We start from the raw sequence: 20887 nt of genomic DNA, 5'->3' as shown, positions 1-20887 counted from the left end.
CCTGTTGAGGACTGCTCTCCCCAGACATCCTACTGAGAGGAAATGCTGCCTAGTGGCTTGTGAATGTGCAAAGGCACTGGAGGAGAGCTGGCCTGGTGGTAGCCAGCATGACTGGTCCCCTTGGCTAAGCCGGGTCTGCCAGGTTTGCATTTGGAAGGGAGACTCCATGTGAGCCCTGGAAGAGATCCCCCTGAGGGGATGATGGGGCCGCTCTGGGAAGAGCCCCTGCCTGCTTGCATGCAGAAGGTTCCCAGTCCCCTCCCTGGCAGGCAGCATCTCCAAGACAGGGCTGGAGAGAGACTCCTGCCTGCAACCTTGCAGAAGCCGCTGCCAGTCTGTGCAGGCAATGCTGAGCTAGGCGGGCCCAGAGTCTGGCTCGGAAGGCAGCGGCTTCCTAAGCTAACGCTGAACTTCTCTCCCTCACCTGGCACTTTTCTGTGAGCAAGAAAGAGAGAGAGAGAGAGAGAGAGAGAGATGGCGGGGGGGCCTAAGTGGGGCAGCCCAGGGAAATGCTTGCCACTTGGGGGGGGCGGGGGGGCTCCCGCTCACCCCGCTCCAAATGCTGCTGGCTGGGGAGGTCCCTCCCTCCGCCCCACCCGCCCGGACAAGGAGGGAGGGAGGCGCCTCCGCGGGGGGGAGGGAGGGGCGCGCCCGGGGCCGGCAGCGGCAGCAGCAAAGGCCTCCCGCCGCCGGTTGCCTAGCGAGGAGGGCGGCAGCGGCGACGCCGAGGAGGAGGCGGAGGAGGAGGAGCCGCACCAGCAGCAGCAGCAGCAGCCGCGCCATGGCGGCGTCGGGAGGCAGCGAGGCCCGGCGCTCCAGCGAGGCGGCGGCGGCGGCGGCCGGGGAAGCCGCGCCGGGGGGAGGCGGAGGCCCTGCTGCTGCTGCTGCTGCTGCCGCGGCCGCCCCCGCCCAGAGGAAGCCCGGAGGCAGCCGCTCCCGCCGCCCCGCCGCCTTCCTGGCCCAGGAGGAGGAGTACAAGTGAGCGGCAGCCGCGGAGGGCGAGGGGCGCCGCCTCTCTCCCGCCCCCCCCCCCGCCTGCAGGCTGGCCGCTCGTCAGGTAGAGCTGCTGCGCGGTCAGCCATTGGCCAGCCTGCAGGCAGCGGGGTGGTGGGGGGGGTGGGGGGAGAAAACTGGGGAGGGCTGGGTCGGTGTGTGCCCCCCCCCCGGCTAACCGCTGCCCCAGTCAGGAGGAGGCTCCGTCGGGCAGCTCGGGACGGACTACCGCTCCCATGGTCCGCTGCCGCCGCCGCCAGTGCTTCCGTGGCCAGCGGCAGGCGGGAGGGAGTTGCCGGCGCCGCTGGGCGGCAGGGAGCCCCCCCAGTCAGGCCGCCGGGCGAGCGCCCCGCCGCGCCCCTCCCGCTCAGCTGCTGCTGCTGGGGGGGCACCCCCTCCCCCGCCAGCCCGAGCGGCCAGGCCAGCCACACCGCCCGGCACAGGCAGGCAGCCACGGCGTCCGCGGGGAGCGAGGCGAGCGGCAAGAGGGCCGCTCCAGGCGCCGGGCCACAGCGGGGAGGCCAAGGCTGGCGCCCTCTCGGGGCTGCCCGGGGCGGCTGCCCGCAGCTCCATCCTGCCTCGGACTCTGGGCTGCAGAGGCTGCCGGAGCTGGACCTGAGCGGTGGCCGCCGCCTGGCTCTGCTTCCCCACCCTTGTTGCAGGCGCTTAAACGCAGAATTGGAAGCCAAGACCGCGGAGCTGGTGCGCCAAGCGGAAGAAGTCATGGTGAGCGCCCAAGGCGGACTCTGCCTGAGCCTTCCCTAGTCGCCCCAGTAGAAGGCGACCCCTTTAAAAACAGGGGTGGGAGGCCAGCTCTGCCTCGGTTTAGCCCAAAGTCTCCGAGTTTAAGACGACCCCCCATTTCTAACGCCAAAGAAGGGGGGGGGCAGGCGCGGAACTTAGGCTTGGCTTCGGGACAATGCAGTGTCTACCTTGCAGGGCGATCGCAAGATGATGGCTCAGATGATGGGGCTTCCAAACCCTTCATCATCACGGTTCACCCTCCAGTGCCGGCTTCCTTCTGTGCACGGGACATTTATCTCTGTTGTCCCAGCTCGGTTGCTACACCATTCCAGACTGTGGGCTGCTTGTCCTCTCCACTGTCTGGGCGCCGGGGTGTGTGTGTCTCCCTTTAAGGGCAGGGGAGGGTGCACTCCCCCCCCCGCTCTGTTTTTAAAAAAATCCTTGGGACCGCAGCATACCTCCCTGCTGCTCCTTCCCCCGTTGTGGCCCGCAAATCGGCGGAAGTATGGGCTGTGCATGACGTGTGCACGCGATGTGTGTGGCGCAGTGGCGAACACACGCACAGCCCATACTTCCACTGATTTCCGGGCAACAATGGGGAAGGGAGGTATGTTGCCACCTCATGGATTTTGAAAAAAAACCAGAGCGCTGGGGGGGGGAAGCAGGGGGGAAGTCGCAGGAGGGGTGGGTGCACCCTCCCCTGCCCTGAAGGGGAGACCCCTCCCCCGGCATTGAACCAGTGGAACCACCCGTTCTTTGAACCGGTTCGGAGGCCCATAAAGGGCCTCCGGACCAGTTCCGTGCACACCCCTATTCCCTGATAACCCTTCTAACCCACCGGGAGTTCGGCTGAAGAGGTCATGGTGAGTAAGTTGCAGCAAGCAGGATGCTGGAGCCGTCCGCTCCTGGCACTCTGGCTCATGTGTGTTCGGTTTGCATTTGCGTTCTCTTGTGGAGTTAATGCAGCAGAACTTGGGAGGGACAAATGCACAGATTTGGGGGGCGGGATTTGGTCCCCCTCAAGTCCTGCTGCATTACCTTCTGTGTTTGATGATCTGTTGGATCACACATAAAAGTGGAGGAGTGGGACCTAATCAAGATCAAATAAAATAATCTTCGGATTCTAGATTATTCTGACCAAAGTTGCCATGCAAAGTTAAGTCACTCAAAATACCAGCCCTTGAGGTTTTTCAATTAATTAGCAGAGAACATACTTTGGGAAATTCTGAGGGGTTTTAAAAGCAATCGGTGATGTGGCAGAGAGGTGGGAGTTGCAAGCCCTGCTGGACACACACCTCTGGGTGGAGGCTTTAGAGCTGGTTGTTGCTTCTAAAGTTGTTTGGAAGAGGAATTCTTCCACTTCTGCTGGAATTCTTCTGCTCACTTCTATACACCTCTGAATCATCACAAGTCACTAATGAACAGTTTTGGTGTGGCTGCTAATGTGAGCTTATGTGGAACTGACAGTATTTTCCTGTAACGCAGAACCTTTTTCTCCCCCATGTTAAAGAGAGATCAACAAGAAATGTTGTCCAGGCCAATCTCCACACAGGTTGAGCTGTTTGATGAAGAGGCCAAACGCCAGAGGTAACTGCTTCGTGCGCTTCCTGAGGGATGCCAACTTGAACGAGGGGGGTGGTTTAGAATCCAGGGGGCTTAATTTGGTGGAGGTGGTTGGGCCACACAGCTCACTTACCCACACAACTCACTGTCACAAGGTGTAAGGATGAAGGCCATGGTTTGGTGCTTCAGAGCCCAAGTTCAGTCTCTGGCTTCTCCAGTTGAAAGGGCCTTAGGAGGGGGTCTGTGGGAAGCTTCTTCCCAAGACCAGAGAGCTATGAGCAGTCAGAGAAGACCATGGTGGGCCTGCCCTCTGCAGCTGAGAGGGCCTTCCTTAAGACCTTGTGCAGGGTGTGCACGTCGAGTAAGGGCCTCGGGTGTCTGGCCTCCCGTCCCATACAGAGAGGCTCAGGCCTCTCACCTGTCTGGAACAGTCAAGGCCTCTCATGGCCCCAGTCTGTGTGCTGTGCCTGACCTGCTCCTGGTTGGAGTGGCCACGAAGACCCCTGCTACTGCTGGGTGGTCGCTAAGAGTCGACACCGACTTGACGGCACTTAATCAAGACCCCTGCAGGCTCCATCATTTCCCACTGCCCTTCTCCCTCGCTGTGGGTAATTGCTCCACTAATCCTGCTGTTTCACAGTAGGATAACACAGTCAGTGAAGTGGTGTTTTTTAAAGAAGTAACTTACATTCATGAACCCTTTTACATTTGGGGCGTGTTTTTAAAAAAATCTAGGGTTTCAGTATCAATAGTTCTCTACCCTAATTTCTGTCACAGAAGCTCTTGCGATCCATGGAGCTGTCATGCTGTTTTTCCTAGGAGGAGCATCTGCTATGTTTGACCTGGATTCATTGTCCATTTGAACACAAGATTTTGCTGTGATTTTTGCAGCTTAAAATGGGGAGGAAAGCAGGGGCCAGGCCAGAAGAAGCAAAGCATGCCCTATGCAGCTGTGATGTTGTATGTGCATTCAGGTGTCTGTACACACGTCCCTTGTGTTGTGTGAATGGCTGTGCCTGCCTTCGTTCTAAAAGCTGCCTCTCTGTGCAGGTCCCCTCAGATGCAGGATGCAGACAAGAAGGGCACTGCTGTATGTGCAGTTAGCAGAACAGGCGAAGGGGGCTAAAACCGACGGAAGGCTGTGGCAGAGAGGGAGCAAGGCAGGGCCAAGAGGCCTTTCTCCGTCACGGGCTACTTCCGTCCGTACTGCAAAGGGCTACACACCTGCTACTTGATCAGTCAACAGAAAGCCTCGAACCAGTGGGAAGGCCCAGTGTTCGAGGGCGTCTGCTCCCCGGGCTCTGGCATTCCAAGAGCAACCTTTGGTTTTTTCCTGACTTGCTTGTGCTCTAACAAAGAAACTCAGCAGGGGTGGAAATGGAAAGTCAGTCTACAGAAGTGGACACAGCCGTAGCCTGCTCGGCCAGAGTCCCAGGCACAGAGGAGCCTCTCCTAGCCCTGCTCCCTGGCCAAGGCCCTTTTCACTAGAGAAGCCAGACCTGGGACCTAGTGCGGGGGGTGGGGGGTGGTCAGGGATGGGCTCTGCAGGGAACGGTGCCCTCCTCAGAGATCGCAGGTAGACAGACAGGGTGGGGCGGGGGGAGGCAGACACCCCTCCCCCCGGGTGTGCATGAAGAATGTCGCTGCTGCGTTTGAAATGGTGACCCTTGAGTTAGACAGGGAAACAGCATGAGGGTTAGCGCAGGGAGCCATCTCTGGGCAGCCGGATTGGCCGCCGACCTGATTGCTGGCTCCGTCAGGGCCCCCAGAAGTTCCAGGATGCCCGGCGTGAGTGCATGGGGCATTCGGGAGAGGACCCCGGGGCTGGGAGGCTTGTTCCCGCCTCCCAGCCCCGGGGGTCTCCTCACGTTGCGCAGCAGCACACGATCAAGCGGGGTTAGTGGAGCACTCGTTTAAGGGGAGGGGTCCTTCTGGCAGTTTGTGCCTGTGGCCAGGAGGAATTGGGCTGGGCTCCCTTCGCCCGCTTTCTCCTGGTGCTGAGACTAGCTTCAGTCTGTGAGCTGAATTTGAATGCAGCCCCCAAGCACGCCTTGGATGGGACGGGGCCGTGTTGTCCATGCAGCCTGGACACAAAGCAGTCCTGTGGCTTCCCTTCTGTCCAGCCGCCTGCCTCGCAGGGTGCGAGCACAAAGGACTCCCTCGGGCGCCTGCCTCTTGTGTCCATGACATCCAGGGAGAGAGCCGGCCAGACTCTGCCTGGGCGCTGGAGCCCAGCACAGAGGGCTGCAGCAAGGGGTCACTCCTGCTGCCCTGACCCACTTGATGAGGGGCGCACAGCGGGTGGGGTGTGGAGTCCCGAGTCCTGCAGGGGCTCAGGAGGGAGCAGCAGAGAAGCAAGCGAGGCTGGAAGAAGAGCATGCCGGGGAGTGCTCGGGAGAACTGGGGGCGCCTGGGGCGGAGATCTAAGCACACACACACACGCACACACAGCCCGTTGTGAGAGTGCTCTGGGTAGCAAAGTCGGTGCTCTCAGGGAGGCAAGGGAAGGAGTGTGCAAGAGTAGCAGTTGGGGGGAAGAGCCCGTGCCTTGCAAGCTCCAAGGGCTGTGCAGCAGTGGCTTTTCACACAAGCCCGTGTTTGCCGGAGGAAGGGGCCGTGCCCACTCCCACGGCTCACCAGTGGCCGCCATTTCTGTTCCTTGTTGGTTGGCACTGACTAGTTTGGGGGCCGGGGTGTGCCTGTATAGGAGGGAGAGAGAAGCAGGAAGAAGGGGTCTGGAGCCAGGGTCTGGGGCTGCTGAGCCACGGTGGAGCATCACGTCGCTGGAGGAGAGGGGTGGGCCTGTGCTGGGGGCTTGGCCCCCAGATGGCATTGGCAGGGTGGCCTGTTGGCTTCAGCACTTTCCCTGCAAGGAGGAAGAGCCCAGCTGGCCCTCGGCCTGCTAGCCAGCTTTAGATGGCACCACTTCTGCTCCACTGGCACAGACTCCTCTTTCAAAACGGCTCGGCATTGCAAACGGCGCTCAGGACCCTTGCACACAATCAGAAGCAGGTAGTTGGGGGCTGGGAAGAGTCCCGCGCCCATGCAGAACAGCCCAGCAGCGCCTCCGTTGGGCTCTGCAACCCCCACTCCCAGACAAGCGCTGCAGTGGAGAACTCAGATCGGGGAAGTCGGCTGAGAATCAAGGGGAGGGGAACCTTCCCACAATGCATTGTACTGCCAGGAGAAGGGGAAACTTCATCACACACCTTCCCTCCAATTGGCCACAAAGGGCAAGGAGGTGGGGCAAGCCCCATTCAAGCCATTCTGAGCAAGTGATCATAGAGTGGGCTGGACAGAGCAACACGTTTCCAGCCCCTCTCCAGCTGCAACACTCTCTAACAAATGTGGCAGCCAGCTGATGGGATCTGAAAACACAGTGGAAAGCAGACACATGACCAAACAACTCAAGATCCTGGGGGCCCTGCTGTGCACTAACCTGGGTTACCCAGATATTTGGACTACCAGGGCTTGGGAGTCTTACCCTGGTTCACATGAGCATGCAAGCCTGGGTTAGAAACCGAATGAATGAAGAGGCAGATAACCCAGGTTTAGATGCTTGTGTGAAGCGGGTTATTGTGAATTAACTCCCCTTGCACAGTGTGTTTCTAACTGATATGAAGAACGTACCCCACAATGAGTCTTCCTCACGTTTCAAATGATCCTGCTTGTGCCAGCGGTGCTTATTGCTCATGCACACGCATACAGGTACATGTGCAGACGTGGCTGGAACAGCGAGACCACTGAAGGGGGAGCCTTTGTGTGTCCTGCTCTTCTTCCCTCTGAAGGTTGTAATCTAATGTTCCGTTTTCTTACCCCTGTATAGGTGTGTTGGGCTTCTCTGTTTCTGCCAAATCAGCTTTTCTGAAGGCAGGGATCCTTGCCTGTGACTGACAAGTGTCACTAGCTTCTGGAAGTACAGTCTTTGTCTTCTCTCTCTTCCCAGCTCCCCACTTCTCCTCCCCACCGCCAGTTGTAGCCCACCAGTGTGCTTGTGCGTTCCTCCCTTCTCTTCCATCCTCTGTTGACCTGGCATAACTCTGCTCTGGAGGCCACTGCGCAGGGCCCGGGCTGCCTGCCCACCTCTCTGTGGGGTGCTCTCCTGGGTCTCTTGCTGAATTCACACATTCTCAGAATGTTTGGCTGAAGCGATGGGATTCTGTCATAGCAAACAAGTGACCTTGTTGGTTAGGTGCGGGTTGTTTGTGAAGGGCTAGAGAGGCCAGTTCGGGGAGTGGTCCTCAGCCTGACCGTTAGAAATATATGCAGGAGCCAGGAGCTGGGCTTGCAAGGCGAAGAGGGTCAGGGCTTGGCTTGGCTGCAGCGAAGCACCTCACGGGGTCCGCTGGCACAGAGGCGGATCCGATTCAGAGGTGGCGCGAAGGTGACACAGTGGCCACGAGGCCAATGACTGTCGAGTTTGGAGTAGATGTTGCCCAGTTCTCTTTCCATGTTTTGGCTCCCCTGATTTGTAGACTACCAGACCATTTGAGAGTTGTCGGAGTTTGGCACCACTGAGTATGTTAGATCCTGTTCTGATACCCACTAGGTTCCAGGATGCATGCGTCCATACGCTGTCCTGCTTTTTGCTCATATGCTCTCAGGCACAAACCTATTCAGGGAGGCATTCCCTGATCTCTCCGCCATGCTTCCCTCATGGCTGTCACTGACTCAGGAGCCTGGCATTTTTTTCTGGTGGATAGGAATCCGCCCTGACTTTAAGGCGGAACAGCCTCTTTGGCTGTTACTATCCCGGCTAATAGGAGCTGCTAAAAGGCCCTGGCACCACAACTCACGGAGCGAAAAGGTGCCGCTCCACAGTCTGTTTCCACATGGAGCTTGAATTAAAGGGAAGGAACCACTTCTGTCTGGGCAGACGTGATCTCCGCCGTGAGCTGCCCAGTAACACCCTCCTGAATAATGATCCTCAGGCCCGGCTTCAAACAGAGCCTACCTTCTGTTGTCTCAAATGCTGGATCGAGGCAGCGGCCGCTGGGCGCATCTTTCCCAAGACAGATTTTGTGTTGGGAACATTTGGAGCTGCCTTCAAGTCCTCGGGTCCCTCGGACTCAGGATGGTCTGGCAGCGGCTCTCTCCCAGTCCTTGCGGGAGATGCTGCCCAGGATTGAACCTGGGGCCTTCTGCCTGCCAGGCGGGGGCTCCACCATGGAGCTGCTGCGTTCCTCTCCCCACATCCCTAGAGGTGCCTATAGGAGGTTCCAGGGCAGCTTCACCTGACCAGTCTCCTTCGGAGGAGAGTCCCCGATAGACATGCAGGGGTCTTGCTGCCTCTCCCTCTTGAGGCAGGGGCAACGGGGCAGCCAGCTCAGAGCAGCAGAAGCAAAGGGGCGAGGCCAGGTGCCCAGCAGCAGAACAGCACAGCTCCTGCCAGCCGGCTCCAAACACCGAGGAGGGCTTGACCCACTCCCTGGCCAGATTCTGAGGGCCCTTTCCCGGATCCCTGGGCCTTTATTCCACACTCTGCCTAGGCAAGCCAGTTCCATGGCCTCTCCCTGCTTGGCCGGTGGGTCCGAGTGGGCCATCCATACAGCTGCCTTGATCACCCACTGGAGGCCCTTCCCTCCCTATCAGCAGCAAAGGTGCAGTCAAGGTCCAGAGAGCGAGCCTAGCCCTCCCTTGGCCGTATTTTTCCAAGGCCCTGCCTGGGTGATTTGGCTCCCCTTCCCACCTCCCTACGGAGACGGATGCCCAGTGCCCGCCTTGGAAGCAGCTTGCAGGTTGCCCTGGCAGTTTAGGGCGGCAGTGAGCTGCCAGTTCGGTTTCTGCCCTCAGCTGAAGTAGCTCCTATTGAACCTAAAGAGCAGAGCAACGTTTAAAAAAGCGATTGATGCATTTTCAATCACTTACCTATTACTTTTATAAAATTATAAAGGGAAGACAATAAAATACATTGTTCGTTAATTGTATTCTTCAGAATAAGCTAAGTCACTGTAATTTTCTCTCCCCCACCCTCCAGAGATTTCTATCCGCCTGAACTGCCAACGCTCTCTTTTGCACTTCATAAGGTACGGAAAGGGGTTTTCCTTTGTGCCCGCAGCAGGAGGAAGGGGGCCTTGGCCAAGGGTTGCTTAAGGCAGCACGAAGGGCCAAGCCCAGGCATCCAAGCAGCAGGCCAAAGAAGGCATTAGGGGCGCGGAGGGTGGGGAGCTCTGCTCTGTCGGTGGGGGTGGGGGTGGGGATGGCCTTTCTCGGCCTCCAAGACAGACCTGCCCAGTCACAGAATTACTGGCAACTTTTAAGACACTTTAAACTTGGCCCTTAAGTCTCCTCCCTTTGATTAGGGAGACTGTGGGGCGGGGGGAGGTAATCACCGTGATCGTTACTTAAGTTTGGTGTATTGATTCCCACTGCTAAGTTTAGGAAAGGTTGAAACTATTAGCTATGCCAGTTAAATTAGCGATGAGCACAAATCCCGAGAGATTGTTGGAGGATGCTTATTTACACACGTGCAGGATTGTAGCCTGGCTTCACACCGTGGGGTTTCCTTCCGCATTGGTCAAGGGTGTCCCTGCTCCTGGAGAGGAGAGCTGAGGTGCAAGCCCTTCCGCAGGCAGCGGGCGGGGGGGGGCATTGGAGAGTTGCAGGCAGCGCCGTTCCAGTCCCCCCCCCCCGTCACCGAGGATGCCAGTAGTGGTTGGGCCACACCTTCCAGGAAGTGCTGCGTCAAGGATGAAAAGCACCTTGACGTTCCGCCTTTGCTGTGGCACCCGGTGGGTCCCTGTTGGAGGCCCAATGCAGGCTCAGTGGACAGTTGGCCAGCAGCTCTTCTGTGAAGCAGGATGAATTGTGTCCTACCTTGCAGAGATGATGTTGTGCAGGCAAACGAGATAAGGATTGCACACAGCATAGAAGAGCTGCCATCACAAGGAGTTACATGCCAGTTAGCATGACGCTCAGCCACTTAGGTGGTGGAGCACAGGGGCACTCAGGCCAGCAGACCTTAGACTGTCCCATTTCTGTCTCTCAGCAATGCTGAGACTGGCCCAAGTTTGCCGAGTGAGCTTTGTAGCTGAACAAGGAGTTTGAGCCCAGAGTCCCTGGTCCACGTGTTGAGGTCCACGGTCCTACACAAGTTGGACGGCTGTGCACACTCCTGTTTTGTGATCGTGCGCTAGTAAAAAAAAAAAGGGGGGGGGAGGAAGTGATTGTGTGCCAGGCTCCCGCTGGGCTGAAGGACTTTCCCTCCTCCCTCATTTAGCAATTGTCTTCCCCTCTTGCTGGTCATGAGAGCCAGCCGTACGTGGAGCAAAAATAAACGGAGAGACCAAGTTGTGCTGGTTTCAAGGACTCTCTCTCTCTCTCTCTCTCTGTGATGCGGAACAACAGAAAGAGAGCGTTAGAGAGCATTTGGAATCAAGGTGCCTTTGGGATACTTAACATTCTTCTTTGGTCCATTTTCCATAGCAATCCAACAAGAAGAAAACCAGCTCAGTGTCTACAGCTCAGACCAGGCCAGAGTCTGGAAAGAAGGAAAAAGGAGCTTCAAGGTACAGAAGTGTTGAGTTGGCGCATCATGGGTTTGTACAGCACCCAGCTTGCCTTAGGCTCTTTGTATGTCCCAACACCTTCTTTTCTGTGGTCCTCTATGGGGTTCACGCCATGGGAGGCTAGCGGCAAGTTGAGTACATTGTAGAGAAGGAGGGCTACTAAAAGCTTAGTGAACCCCCAAGACTTGAGGGCTGGTCGGCAAGACCCTTCCTCAGCAGCCCTGCTTTGGAAACTGTCCTCAGGGCCTGGAGGCTTCCTCGAGCGGCTCATCCTTCCCCACAGGAGCACCACTTCCACAGTGGCCTTCCCTGGCCCGGGTCGTCTTCATCCTCTGTCCAGTGCTGCTGGGGTTTGAGACAGACTCCTTATTTATTTATCTATTTAACGTATTTGTATACTGCCCAAAACTTGCATGTCTTGGCGGTTTACAATAACACAATACAAATTACAACAGAAAAAGATTAAAACATTACAACAATTTAAAAACTATTAAAATGTTATATTTAATTAAAAGCCTGCATGAACAGATGCATCTTTAGGGACTTTCTAAAAGTTGTCAGAGATGGGGAGACTCTTATTTCACTAGGGAGCACATTCCAAAGCCTTGGGGCAGCAACGGAGAAGGCCCGAAACTGACAAAAGGCACTTCTGTAAAGGGTGTGCATGCGCATATAACCTTTTATGAAAAGGAGATTGTGTGTGTGTGGCTTACCAAACAGTTGCCCACTTATCCGTGCCCTTGTTTTGGAAGTGGTTTGCTCTGAAAAACATCTGGAGATCCTGAGGTGTGGCCTGTCTCTTCAGCGCAAGACCAAGGCCCTACAAGCTCCAGAGTGCCGCTGCTGATGTTGCAGTCCCTGACTTCTCTCTGGCAAAGACCATTGGTAAAATTGAAGGGCAACTAGAAGCAGGAAACCTGCCTGATCTAGATGATGACATTCTCCCTGCTGCAGCAAGTGAAATTGGAGCAGGTAGGCCTGTTCTTAGCTGTCCTTTGTGTGACGAGAGAAGCAAATTTTTCTTTCACTGGCTTGTTCATAGAAGATTTTTACATGTTATGATCTTGCTTAGAGACACTCCCTTGAGAGTCTATTGTCTCCTGTATTTTGGGTGAGTTTCCTTCTCCCCAGTCTAGAGTGAGTGAGCCGATGTACATTCAGGGAGCATCTTTTGATGCCCTCAGAGCATCCCCTTCTGCCTGCTTAGGGCCCAAGAAAGAGATTGCTTTAGAAATGACTCCCTGCAGGGAAGTCCTGCTTAGCTGGTCCCGCGGGACGGGGACGGCTGGCATCATCGTGGTGTGTATTCCCTTCACGTCTCGTACCTCCAGGCCAGGTTAAAGGTGTTTGAACAGCTTGTTTTGTGAACTTTCTTTTGCTCAGTGAAGAATGTCCTGGCATTGGCAGTCTTTGAAGCCTGAAAAATTTGAGCATAACACAACCAGCTTCCTGGCTGCATTCAGACATGATGAGAAGCCGTGGCTTTGCCATCAAGAGCACAAGCAGCCGTGGACCCCAGACGGATGCTCATCGGGGGGGATATGAGGAGCTTCCTGTGTGCTGGGTGTAGCTTCAGACAAAATAGCTGGCTAGTCTGTTACCAGCCAGGAAGAAGAGGGAGGGTGTCTGCTCAGGGCTACTCATGCTGCAGATGGCAAGCCCTGGACTGCTGTGCCCTCTGAGTGCAGCCAGAAGATGAGACAACTTGAGTGACCGTGGAAGAAAGCGCAGGCTGGAGGCAGCCGAGAGGCTGTATTTCTCAGCCGCCATTTTGCCTGCAGGAAGCCATCAAGCGGAGCTTCTAGGGCAGTCCACGGCCTTTTATGCCTTGGCCAGTCAGACCAGATGGAGGACTCCTCTGTAACCCCCTGTGACCAGTTTGCCAAGGGTTTTGTGGATCATAGCTAAAAACCACTTGCAGCTTTTTCAGGTCTTGCATATCAGGCCAGAATGTTGACTGTGTTTCTTGTAAATGTGCAGAGGCCCAGATCCGGTTCCTAAAGGCCAAGCTGCGTGTTATGCAAGAGGAGTTGGACACCCTGGGGCAGGAAAGCAGCCAGAAGGTGAGAGTGGCGGTGCCGGCCATGGCTCTGGTTACATAAGAACAGCCTTGCTGCTGGATCAGGCCCAAGGAGGCTCATCTAGTCCAGCATCCTGTTTCACACAGTGGTCCACCAGATGCCTCTGAGAAGCCCACAGGCAAGAGGGGAGGGCATTTGCAGTCCCCTTCTATGGTTTCCCTGTAGCTGGTATTGAGACATCTTGCCTCTGAGGCTGCAGGTGGCCTATAGCCACCAGATCAGTAGCCATCGATAGACCTGTCCTCCATGAGGTTCTGTGGGCTGCTGTTCCCTCTGCTCACAATCTGCATGGGAGAAGCTGCATGGGAGAAGGGGTCCTGGGCACACTGTGTGTGTGTGTGTGGGGGGGGCTTCGCTTGCCCTCACTGCTCCCCACCCTTCCAAGGACACAGGTGATATGAACAGCAAGCACCCTTCCATTTTTTTCCCCTCAGAAAATTGGGTGGCAGTGGGGAAGGAAACCACTGAAGTCATCACGCAGAGTGGCTGGGCATGTGCCTCCTCTTCTCTGGTGGCCAACAGTCAGTGCCTGGCTTGGCCGTTAGAGCCCCGAAGCCCTGAACGCCCTCCAGACTATACTGCCCTCGACATGCTTACACCAGAGTTTGGTCCTCTTCCTGTTGAAAGGATTACTCACACGTCCGAATGCGCAGAGGAGGGGCAGCCTTTCCCTCTGGGCAGCCCGGCTCGTGGCATCCCTCCTGTCCTTTGGAGCCGGCGTTTTCCTCCTCTTTCATGCTTGTATTCTGCCCACCTCCAAGGAGCCAAGGGTTGGTGTCCCTGGGGAGGATCCTGTGCTGTCCTCTCAACACCCCTGCCAGGTGGCCTCCCAGCCTCATGGCTGAGCAGGGCCAAGCTACAGCAGCGACAACCGAGGGCCCGCCTGGCAGCTCACAGGCGGAGCTTGGAACAGTCTCCTCAAGAGGAAGGGGTGCTTTGTGAGGAGAAGACCGACCGGGCCTGGCTCAGCTGGAAAGGTCTCCCTTGGCTGGCTGCACCGCTTGGGCTTTGCCTCCCACCTGTCTCCCTTCATCGTTGCATTGCTGAAAACATTGAGGAGAGAAGATGAACCGTCAGCAGATTGCAGTGTGGCCGGCAGCTGTGATCAACCAAATCTTGGTTACGCATAGGATGGCCAACCATAGCTCTGCCTGTGCAAGAATCCTGCAGGGGCCATTACTGCCGACAGAGTGGTCCACTATCAGAGATGAACATTCAAGTCACAGACACACAAAACCCAATCATTCCTCCCTGGAGCTGCTGGCATATTCCAGTGGCCTCAAAGTACAGCTCTGCATAGAGAAAGAGCCGGGTGACCTGGCTCTATCAGCTGTCCAGGCTCCTGGGACAGAATGCAGAAGCCGCCGCCGCCACCGCCACTCCTCCCCTCTGTGTCCAGGCTTTGCTAGGCAGCAGCAAGGCAGAGGCCAGACTGCAAAGAGGATGGTGGTCCAGGTGATGGATGGGGCCAAGGAGCAACCAGAAACTCTCCAGTGGCCCTTCCTCTTGAGGAGACCTTTCCAAGGTCTGCCTGCAAGCTGCCAGGCAATCACTCTGTCGTTGCTGCTGTAGCTTGGCCCAAATTCTGCAGCAACAATCCCAAGGGTTTAGCAATTCCCATGAAACTGAAGGCTAGGAAATTTAGGACCTACAAAAGGGAGTACTTTTTCTCTGCCATGGGATGTGGTGATGGCCAGAGGGGCTTGGACAAATTTATGGAGGACAGGTCTATCAGTGGCTACTAAATTAGTGGCTATAGGCCACCTCTGAATACCAGTTGCAGGGGAGCAACAGCAGGAGGGGTCCTGCCCTCAACTCCTGCCTGTGGGCTTCTCAGAGGCATCTGGTGAGCCACTGTGGGAAACAGGGTGCTGGACTAGAGGGGCTTCCTTGGGCCTGAAGTTCTTACAACAGTGATACTGGTGGTCTGACTCCTGAGACAATCTGGTGTTTTGAGGGGGACAGTCTTCCAAGTCTTGAGGGGGTAGAGGGGCCTCTGGCTGCAGATCAGGGAGTGGGCCAGTCAGGGGTTCCATGGGCTCTTCCTTGGAGGACTCGCCCCTGAAGGACTCACCAGAGTCACAGTCAGGGAGCTCTCAGACTCAGAAGGATCTTTAAGCCACATATTCGTCACCCCGCCACACACACAAGGGATACTTCACCCATGAAAAGGCAGGACCCCCTCCTTTTTTATTTGCCTCTTCCTTTTTCTTCATTTACTCCCAAGTCATAACTCAAGCACATACATAATTACGGACAATTGCTGCTGTACAGGATGATGAGAATCAAAGCTTAAGCAGCCGGCTGAAGGATGCGGAAGAAGAGTGTGGGAGGCTGCAGCGAACAGCCAGTTTACAGCAGTCTCAAATGGAGAAGTACAAAATGCTGTCAGAAGAGGCCAACCGAAAAAGCGAAGGATTGCGACAGCAGCTTTCAATGCTAGAGAAGGTAATAACTTCCCATTTAGGGCTGCCTAGGGTGAGAGCCTGTGTGTGTGTGTGTGTGTGTGTGTGTGTACGCATGCTGTTTGCTCCTTCTGCTCCTTGCTTCCCCTGTGGGACTGTGGCTTGCTGCCCCTGCTGAACATCTGTGGGGAGTGAGTGCAGGATTGGAGCCAAGGGGTGAGTGACTCAGCAGTTCCTGGTACCACCTGCCCAGCAGTGGTCCCTCTAATGTTTTTCATCTCTGTGTGGAATGAGTTTTGTTCTGGGTGGCAGTATCAAGGCAGTGTGTGCGCACCATGTGCATTCGGAGTGGTTCGACCTGAGCTGGATTTAAATTGAACTGAGTAGACATCAAAAAAACTTGTGAGCGTGTGCACACCTTAAAGGGAGCGGTGCTGCCCAGTCCTGGGCCTTTTACAGGAACGCTGCCTGTGGTGGTGGGCCTGCCACCCAAGGGGGTCGCCCTTTGGGGGGATAATGAGGATGAGGGCCAGGCCACCTAGCCCTGGATTCTTCGTGGGTGTGATAGTGGTGGGTATTTTAATTCGGTTTCTGTTTTAAATCCTGGGTGAGTTTAGTTTTAATGTGCCTGGGTTTGTCTGGAGATGGGGCGTATATGGGGCAGCTATGCTGGTGGTGGTGGGGAACAGAAGAAGTAAAGTTGGCAGGTCTGATTGATTGGTTGGTTGGCAGGTCAGCAGGCCATTGCAGGGGAAGGGAACACAGAAACTTAATCGCCGTTTCCCCTTCTGCCTGTCCTGCCAGCTCTTTGGCCTTGCAGAGCAGTACCAGCCACCCGCAGACCCTCACTTTGCTCCTTTGCAATGCCAGGTCGGTCCAGATTAGATCTGAAGTCATCTATGATCTGATTCTGGATGAAGGGGCTGATCTGTATTGGGACCTGTGCTTTTAAACTTGTTTATAAATGATCTGGAATTAGGAGTCAATAGTGAGGTGGCCAAGTTTGCTGATGACACCAAGTAGTCAAGATAGTAAGAACCAAAAAGGATTGCAAAAAGCTCCAAAAGGAGCTCTCCTGAGTAAATGGGCTTTAAAATGGCAAATGCAGTTCAGTGTAATTAAGTGTAAAGTGATACACATTGGAGCAAAAAATCCCCACTTTACATATATGCTGATGAGGTCTGAGCTGGCAGTGACTGACCAGAAAAAGGGTCTTAGGGTTATGATGCTCAGCTCAGTGTGCAGCAGTTGTTGTTTTAAAGGCTAATTCCATGCCAAGGATAATTAGGAAAGGGACTGAAAATAAAATTGCCAATAAAGTCATGCCCTTATATAAACCTATGGTGCAACTGCACATAGAATGCTGTGTAAATTTCCAGTCACCGCACCTTAAAAAAGATATTGTAGAGCTAGAGACGGGCAACCAAAATAATCAGGGGCTGGAGTTGACCTCCCCCCTATGAAGAAAGAGCACAACATCTGGGCCTTTTGGGTTTAGAAAGAAGGCAGGTATGGGGGGACTTGACTGAGGGGTATGCAGTTATGCATGGTGTGGAGAGAGAGCTGTTCTTCTCCCTCTCATCATATTAAAACTCAGGGTCATCTCTTGGAGCAAAATGCGGTGACTCAGGGCAGACAAAAGAGAGTACGGGCAGACCTCATTAACTGATTAACTGCCACTGGTGAGGGCCACCACTCTAGACAGTGTTAAAAAGGGATTAGATAAATTTCTGGGGGGGAGTGGGATCTGTGGCAACTAGCCTTGAGGGCTGTCGGTTTCCATCAGGATCAGAACGGGGCAGGCCCCTGGACACCAGGTGCTGGGGAGCAGCGAGAGGGGGGGCGGGGGCTCCACTTGCAGGCTCCCCATATGCACCTGCTGGGGCACTGTGTGAAGCAGGGCCTGATCCAGCCCTGATCTCATGTCCTAAGAGTCAGCAAGGAAGGAGGCAGCCTGGTGGACCTTCTTCCCAGGGGTATGAGCAGCAGCAGCAGCAGGCTACGACTAGAGACCATTCTGCTTTGTGCTGCCTCCCCTTCCTTCCGAGTCCTGCTGCCTGTGGCTTTCCTTCCTCTACAGCCATCAGGGGCAAGCCTGGGATTGCAGATGCTTCTCTCTGGCCTGAATGGAGAAGTGAAAATTGTGCAGAGTGTGTGTGTGAAAAAGTAAAGCTTCAACCTTTTGTTTTGGCTCATTGTGTAGGAACTGGAGAATCTCAAGCGAGCACAAAAGCAGATGTCAGCCAATCAAAGTACTCTGGAGGTCCGTTTGAACAGAGCGCTTGAGGAAGCCGAGAGATATAAAATGGAACTGAATAAACTGAAGCAAAGTAACAAGGTAGGCTTTGTGCTCACTTCTAGCTGAGTAAAACTGAGTGGGCAGCCTAGAGAGCATAAACGGAGGCAGAGCTGCAGGTGCGAGGATAGCCTGTTGCCTGCAGCAGCTCCTTGGGGCTGGTTGATCCTTTTTCTTGAGATCCTGCAAGTTATTTAACACTCACTTCTCCCAGGTTGAGAAGAGAGGTGTTTAGGGCTAGACAGAATGTTCTCTCTTCTGTTTTGTAGAGACTCTAACACTCCATTTGCTGATTGAATCTCCCCATGTAGGCTGGAGATTGAAATGATTCAGCATGCTTTATTATATTGCCCTTTTTGTAAGGGTGTTCTCATAACCCCATATTGTTGAAATACCCGGGTAGCTCGGATGGGTTCTATACCACACTTCTTTCCGATACAAATCAATTTATAACCTCTGTGGTAGCAAAGTTTTATATGGCAGCAGTGAAAACACAACAAATGACTCCATCATTTAACAGTTAGGGTTTTGTACTTGTGTGCTGTTCTGTGTTTTTTTAATGTAAAACTGTGAAGTTCTGTAGCTGATCTTGGATTGGAAATAAAGTTGTTGCTGTTGATCTTGGTTGCATTATTCCACTCTCCCTCCAGAACGCTCAGGGCTGTGCATAGGAGAAGTCGCCTCAGGTCGTGAGGCTGAGAGTGGAGCTGGCCCAACACGGTCACCCCGTGAGCATCATGGCCAAGCAGGGGGTTTGGACGGCAGTCTCCCTGGTCCAAGTCTGACCCTCTGGCTCCCACAGTCTATCAACCAATGCTATCCCCATCTGTATGTTCCAAAACACAGAAGCCAGTGTAAAATATGCAACTGAAAAAGAAAACTTCATAGAATTCCTTGGTTGGAGAAGTGGAGATTCCCTGAAGCAATTATTGTGTGCCCAAGACACCAGTCTTGAAGCCATCGTAGGAGAATTCCTCCCTTGGGAATCCAGAATGGTGCGCAGCCTGGTTAAGCATTTCTGAAATGACACATTCTGGGTTCTGCTTTGTTCTAGGATACAGTGCCGCTGCGGGAAAACCTGCACTATCCCCACTGAAATTAACGGGCTGTGCTTTCACTCACTCACTTCAGTCGAGTGTGTGCAGGAGAACTTGCCAAAGCTCTTGGCTCCTAGTCATGTTGAAGGGTAAAACCCATCTTGTGCTTTTCCTCTCCTGCCAGGAGGTGGTCAGCCAGGAACACAGAAAGCTCGAAGAACTGGAGCTGGAAAACAAGAAGTTGGACAAGCAAAAAGGAGAGCTGATGGCAGGTTTCAAGAAGCAATTGAAATTAATTGATATTTTAAAGAGACAAAAGGCAAGTTTTACCTCCCCCACGTAATTTACGTTTAGGGCTGCAGCATACTTCAGAGCTGATTTGGTGGGGGCGGGAATCCGGCTGCTGTGCATGTGCTAGGCTTCACGGTGGTCATGTGGTGGCCATTTTCTCACTACGATGTGGCAGGGCCTGGGTTCCTAGCACAGGCCCAGCCAAGAACTCAAGTAATGGACCACTCCAGCATCCTGAATCAGGAAGACTTCCATTTGTGAAAAGTCTTTCTTCACAAGCGCTTTCTGGGGGTAGGCAGGAAATCAGAGAAGTGCTTCTTCCCTTCAGACACTGGTACTGCTCACTGGAACCTGCTCCCTTTTCAGCTGGCCATCTTCACTCTTTAACTACTGTACTTAAAGTTTCCAATGTGGTAAAGTTCTGAACAACTGCAGAGAAGACTATTGCTTTCCCATATCATCCTACTAGGTAAACTCCTTTGGGAGGTGAATATAGACAACAGGTCACACTGAAGTGGGGGTGGGGGAGAGTTAATTGCAAGCAAAGATGCCTTCAGCCTGAGCCTAAACACTCAGTTTGTGGTGTTCCAGGTTCACCTGGCATCCATCTAGTTACCCTTTTGACACAAGGTGATTTTTTTTTTGCTTGTACTGTGTGTCTTCCTTCTTAAACTGCCCTGGAAATTTGATGGGTAACAAACATCATTTTAAATAAATACACACACACACTTCCTTGGAAGCAGAATAGGCTGAAGACTAGACAGCTGTCTCTCTTTGGCATACTCTGGCCTTCTGCACGGAGAAGTGGAAATGGCAGATCTGAATGCCAAGGTTGCTACAGCTGGCTTTAACTCCCACCCCCCTCAGAAAGCACTAGGGCAGTCACACAGAGGTAACAGCTCTGAAAGGGTTTTTCTGCTTCCAGCTTTCCTAGGCACCAGCTTCAGCAGTTCCAAAATCTTGGTTGGTGGCTTCGGTTATATGCTTTGAACCATCCCAATGAAGCTGTAGGGTTTGTATCTCATAATGTAACATCAGACAAGCACTACTGCATCAGCAAAGGTCCAGAAGGCCAGTTTTACAATTGTGCATGAGTTTACACCCAAGTTTCTGTAGGGGGGGGAGTCTACAGAAGACTAAGTAGTTGGTGTAGAAGTATCAGGAGTCATGGCAACTTGCTTTTGTCAGGCATTGATGACAAAGGAACGCCTGTTTATATTCTCAGCCAGCATAGCTGCCCTTTCTGCCTTCCAGAACTGGATGAAGACCATTGTGTTCACCTCCAACTTTGGCCCATGCTCTCTGCTCTTGCTGCTCCTATTTTATGGGTGTTGAATTTATCACTGTTTTAATGATAGCTCCATGAAACTATTTTATTATTTTACTGACTTTTCTTTTTTACACTGGCTAGGATTGTTCTTTTTGTGAAAGGTGGCATATTCATTCAAATATTTAATACTGATTACCAAAAAAAAAGTCAGTCAAGTAATGGATGACTTTTTCTTTTTCCTAGATGCACATTGAAGCTGCTAAGATGCTCTCTTTCACTGAAGCAGAGTTCATGAAAGCCCTTGAGTGGGGAAATTCCTAGTTCAACATGCAACACGAGCTTCTATCTGAAGATGTATATTAACTTGTTTTAAAGTGAACCCATTTATTAAGTTTTTCTGAAGAATTGGCTTGTTACAGTGTATCCTCTTCTTACCATAAAATTGTTTTACTAGCTGTTTTCTAATTCTTTAAAGAGCCAAACCTTTCCTAAGTTTTTACGTTTACAGAGATAAGGCCACAAGCTATCATTCACCTTCCAAAAGGTTAAGATTAGCTTAGGATAGAAACACACACTGCACTGTAAACCAAAGGCTCCCTTAAATTGTGCAATTTACTTCACTATTTTCTCAAAGCCATTTCATTTTCAAAATAAAGGCGTTCCTTTCTGAGTTTTCTATACTTCTGTCTTTCAATTGGA

At 53.6% G+C, this 20887-nt stretch overlaps 1 protein-coding gene across 3 annotated transcripts; it reads left to right on the top strand.

The window, feature by feature from the left end:
* The first annotated feature begins 657 nt into the window (after positions 1 to 657).
* Positions 658 to 20858, top strand: TEX9 (testis expressed 9). 3 transcript variants are annotated; one of them, XR_008311519.1, is made up of 11 exons: positions 658 to 978; positions 1656 to 1719; positions 3248 to 3324; positions 9278 to 9326; positions 10726 to 10808; positions 11614 to 11780; positions 12789 to 12871; positions 15164 to 15337; positions 17498 to 17632; positions 18241 to 18585; positions 18812 to 18946. XR_008311519.1 is itself a non-coding variant. In XM_053273010.1 (11 exons), the coding sequence occupies exons 1-11, from the start codon at positions 782 to 784 to the stop codon at positions 20507 to 20509; spliced, it is 1242 nt and encodes a 413-aa protein (XP_053128985.1). In that variant the 5' UTR covers positions 665 to 781; the 3' UTR covers positions 20510 to 20858. The 3 variants fall into 3 exon arrangements, 2 of the variants coding, with proteins under 2 accessions (XP_053128985.1, XP_053128986.1); XM_053273010.1 differs by lacking the exon at positions 18241 to 18585 and adding an exon at positions 20432 to 20858 and having other exon boundaries at positions 665 to 978; XM_053273011.1 differs by lacking the exons at positions 1656 to 1719; positions 18241 to 18585 and adding an exon at positions 20432 to 20858 and having other exon boundaries at positions 905 to 978.
* The last annotated feature ends 29 nt before the right edge of the window (positions 20859 to 20887 follow it).

This window comes from Hemicordylus capensis, chromosome 10 (assembly GCF_027244095.1).
Source record: "Hemicordylus capensis ecotype Gifberg chromosome 10, rHemCap1.1.pri, whole genome shotgun sequence".
In the NCBI taxonomy this organism is placed as follows: domain Eukaryota; kingdom Metazoa; phylum Chordata; class Lepidosauria; order Squamata; family Cordylidae; genus Hemicordylus; species Hemicordylus capensis.
Note: the sequence above shows the minus strand (reverse complement) of the source record. Positions and strands in the feature narration are given on the sequence as shown.

What these genes read in the sequence shown, in the direction of transcription:
- TEX9 (XM_053273010.1), top strand. Translation starts at nt 782, where the DNA reads ATGGCGGCGTCGGGAGGCAGCGAGGCCCGGCGCTCCAGCGAGGCGGCG. An exon ending in AGCAAGTGAAATTGGAGCAG is followed by an intron (nt 11,781 to 12,788) that starts GTAGGCCTGTTC and finishes GTAAATGTGCAG; the next exon opens with AGGCCCAGATCCGGTTCCTA. An exon ending in ATATTTTAAAGAGACAAAAG is followed by an intron (nt 18,947 to 20,431) that starts GCAAGTTTTACC and finishes TCTTTTTCCTAG; the next exon opens with ATGCACATTGAAGCTGCTAA.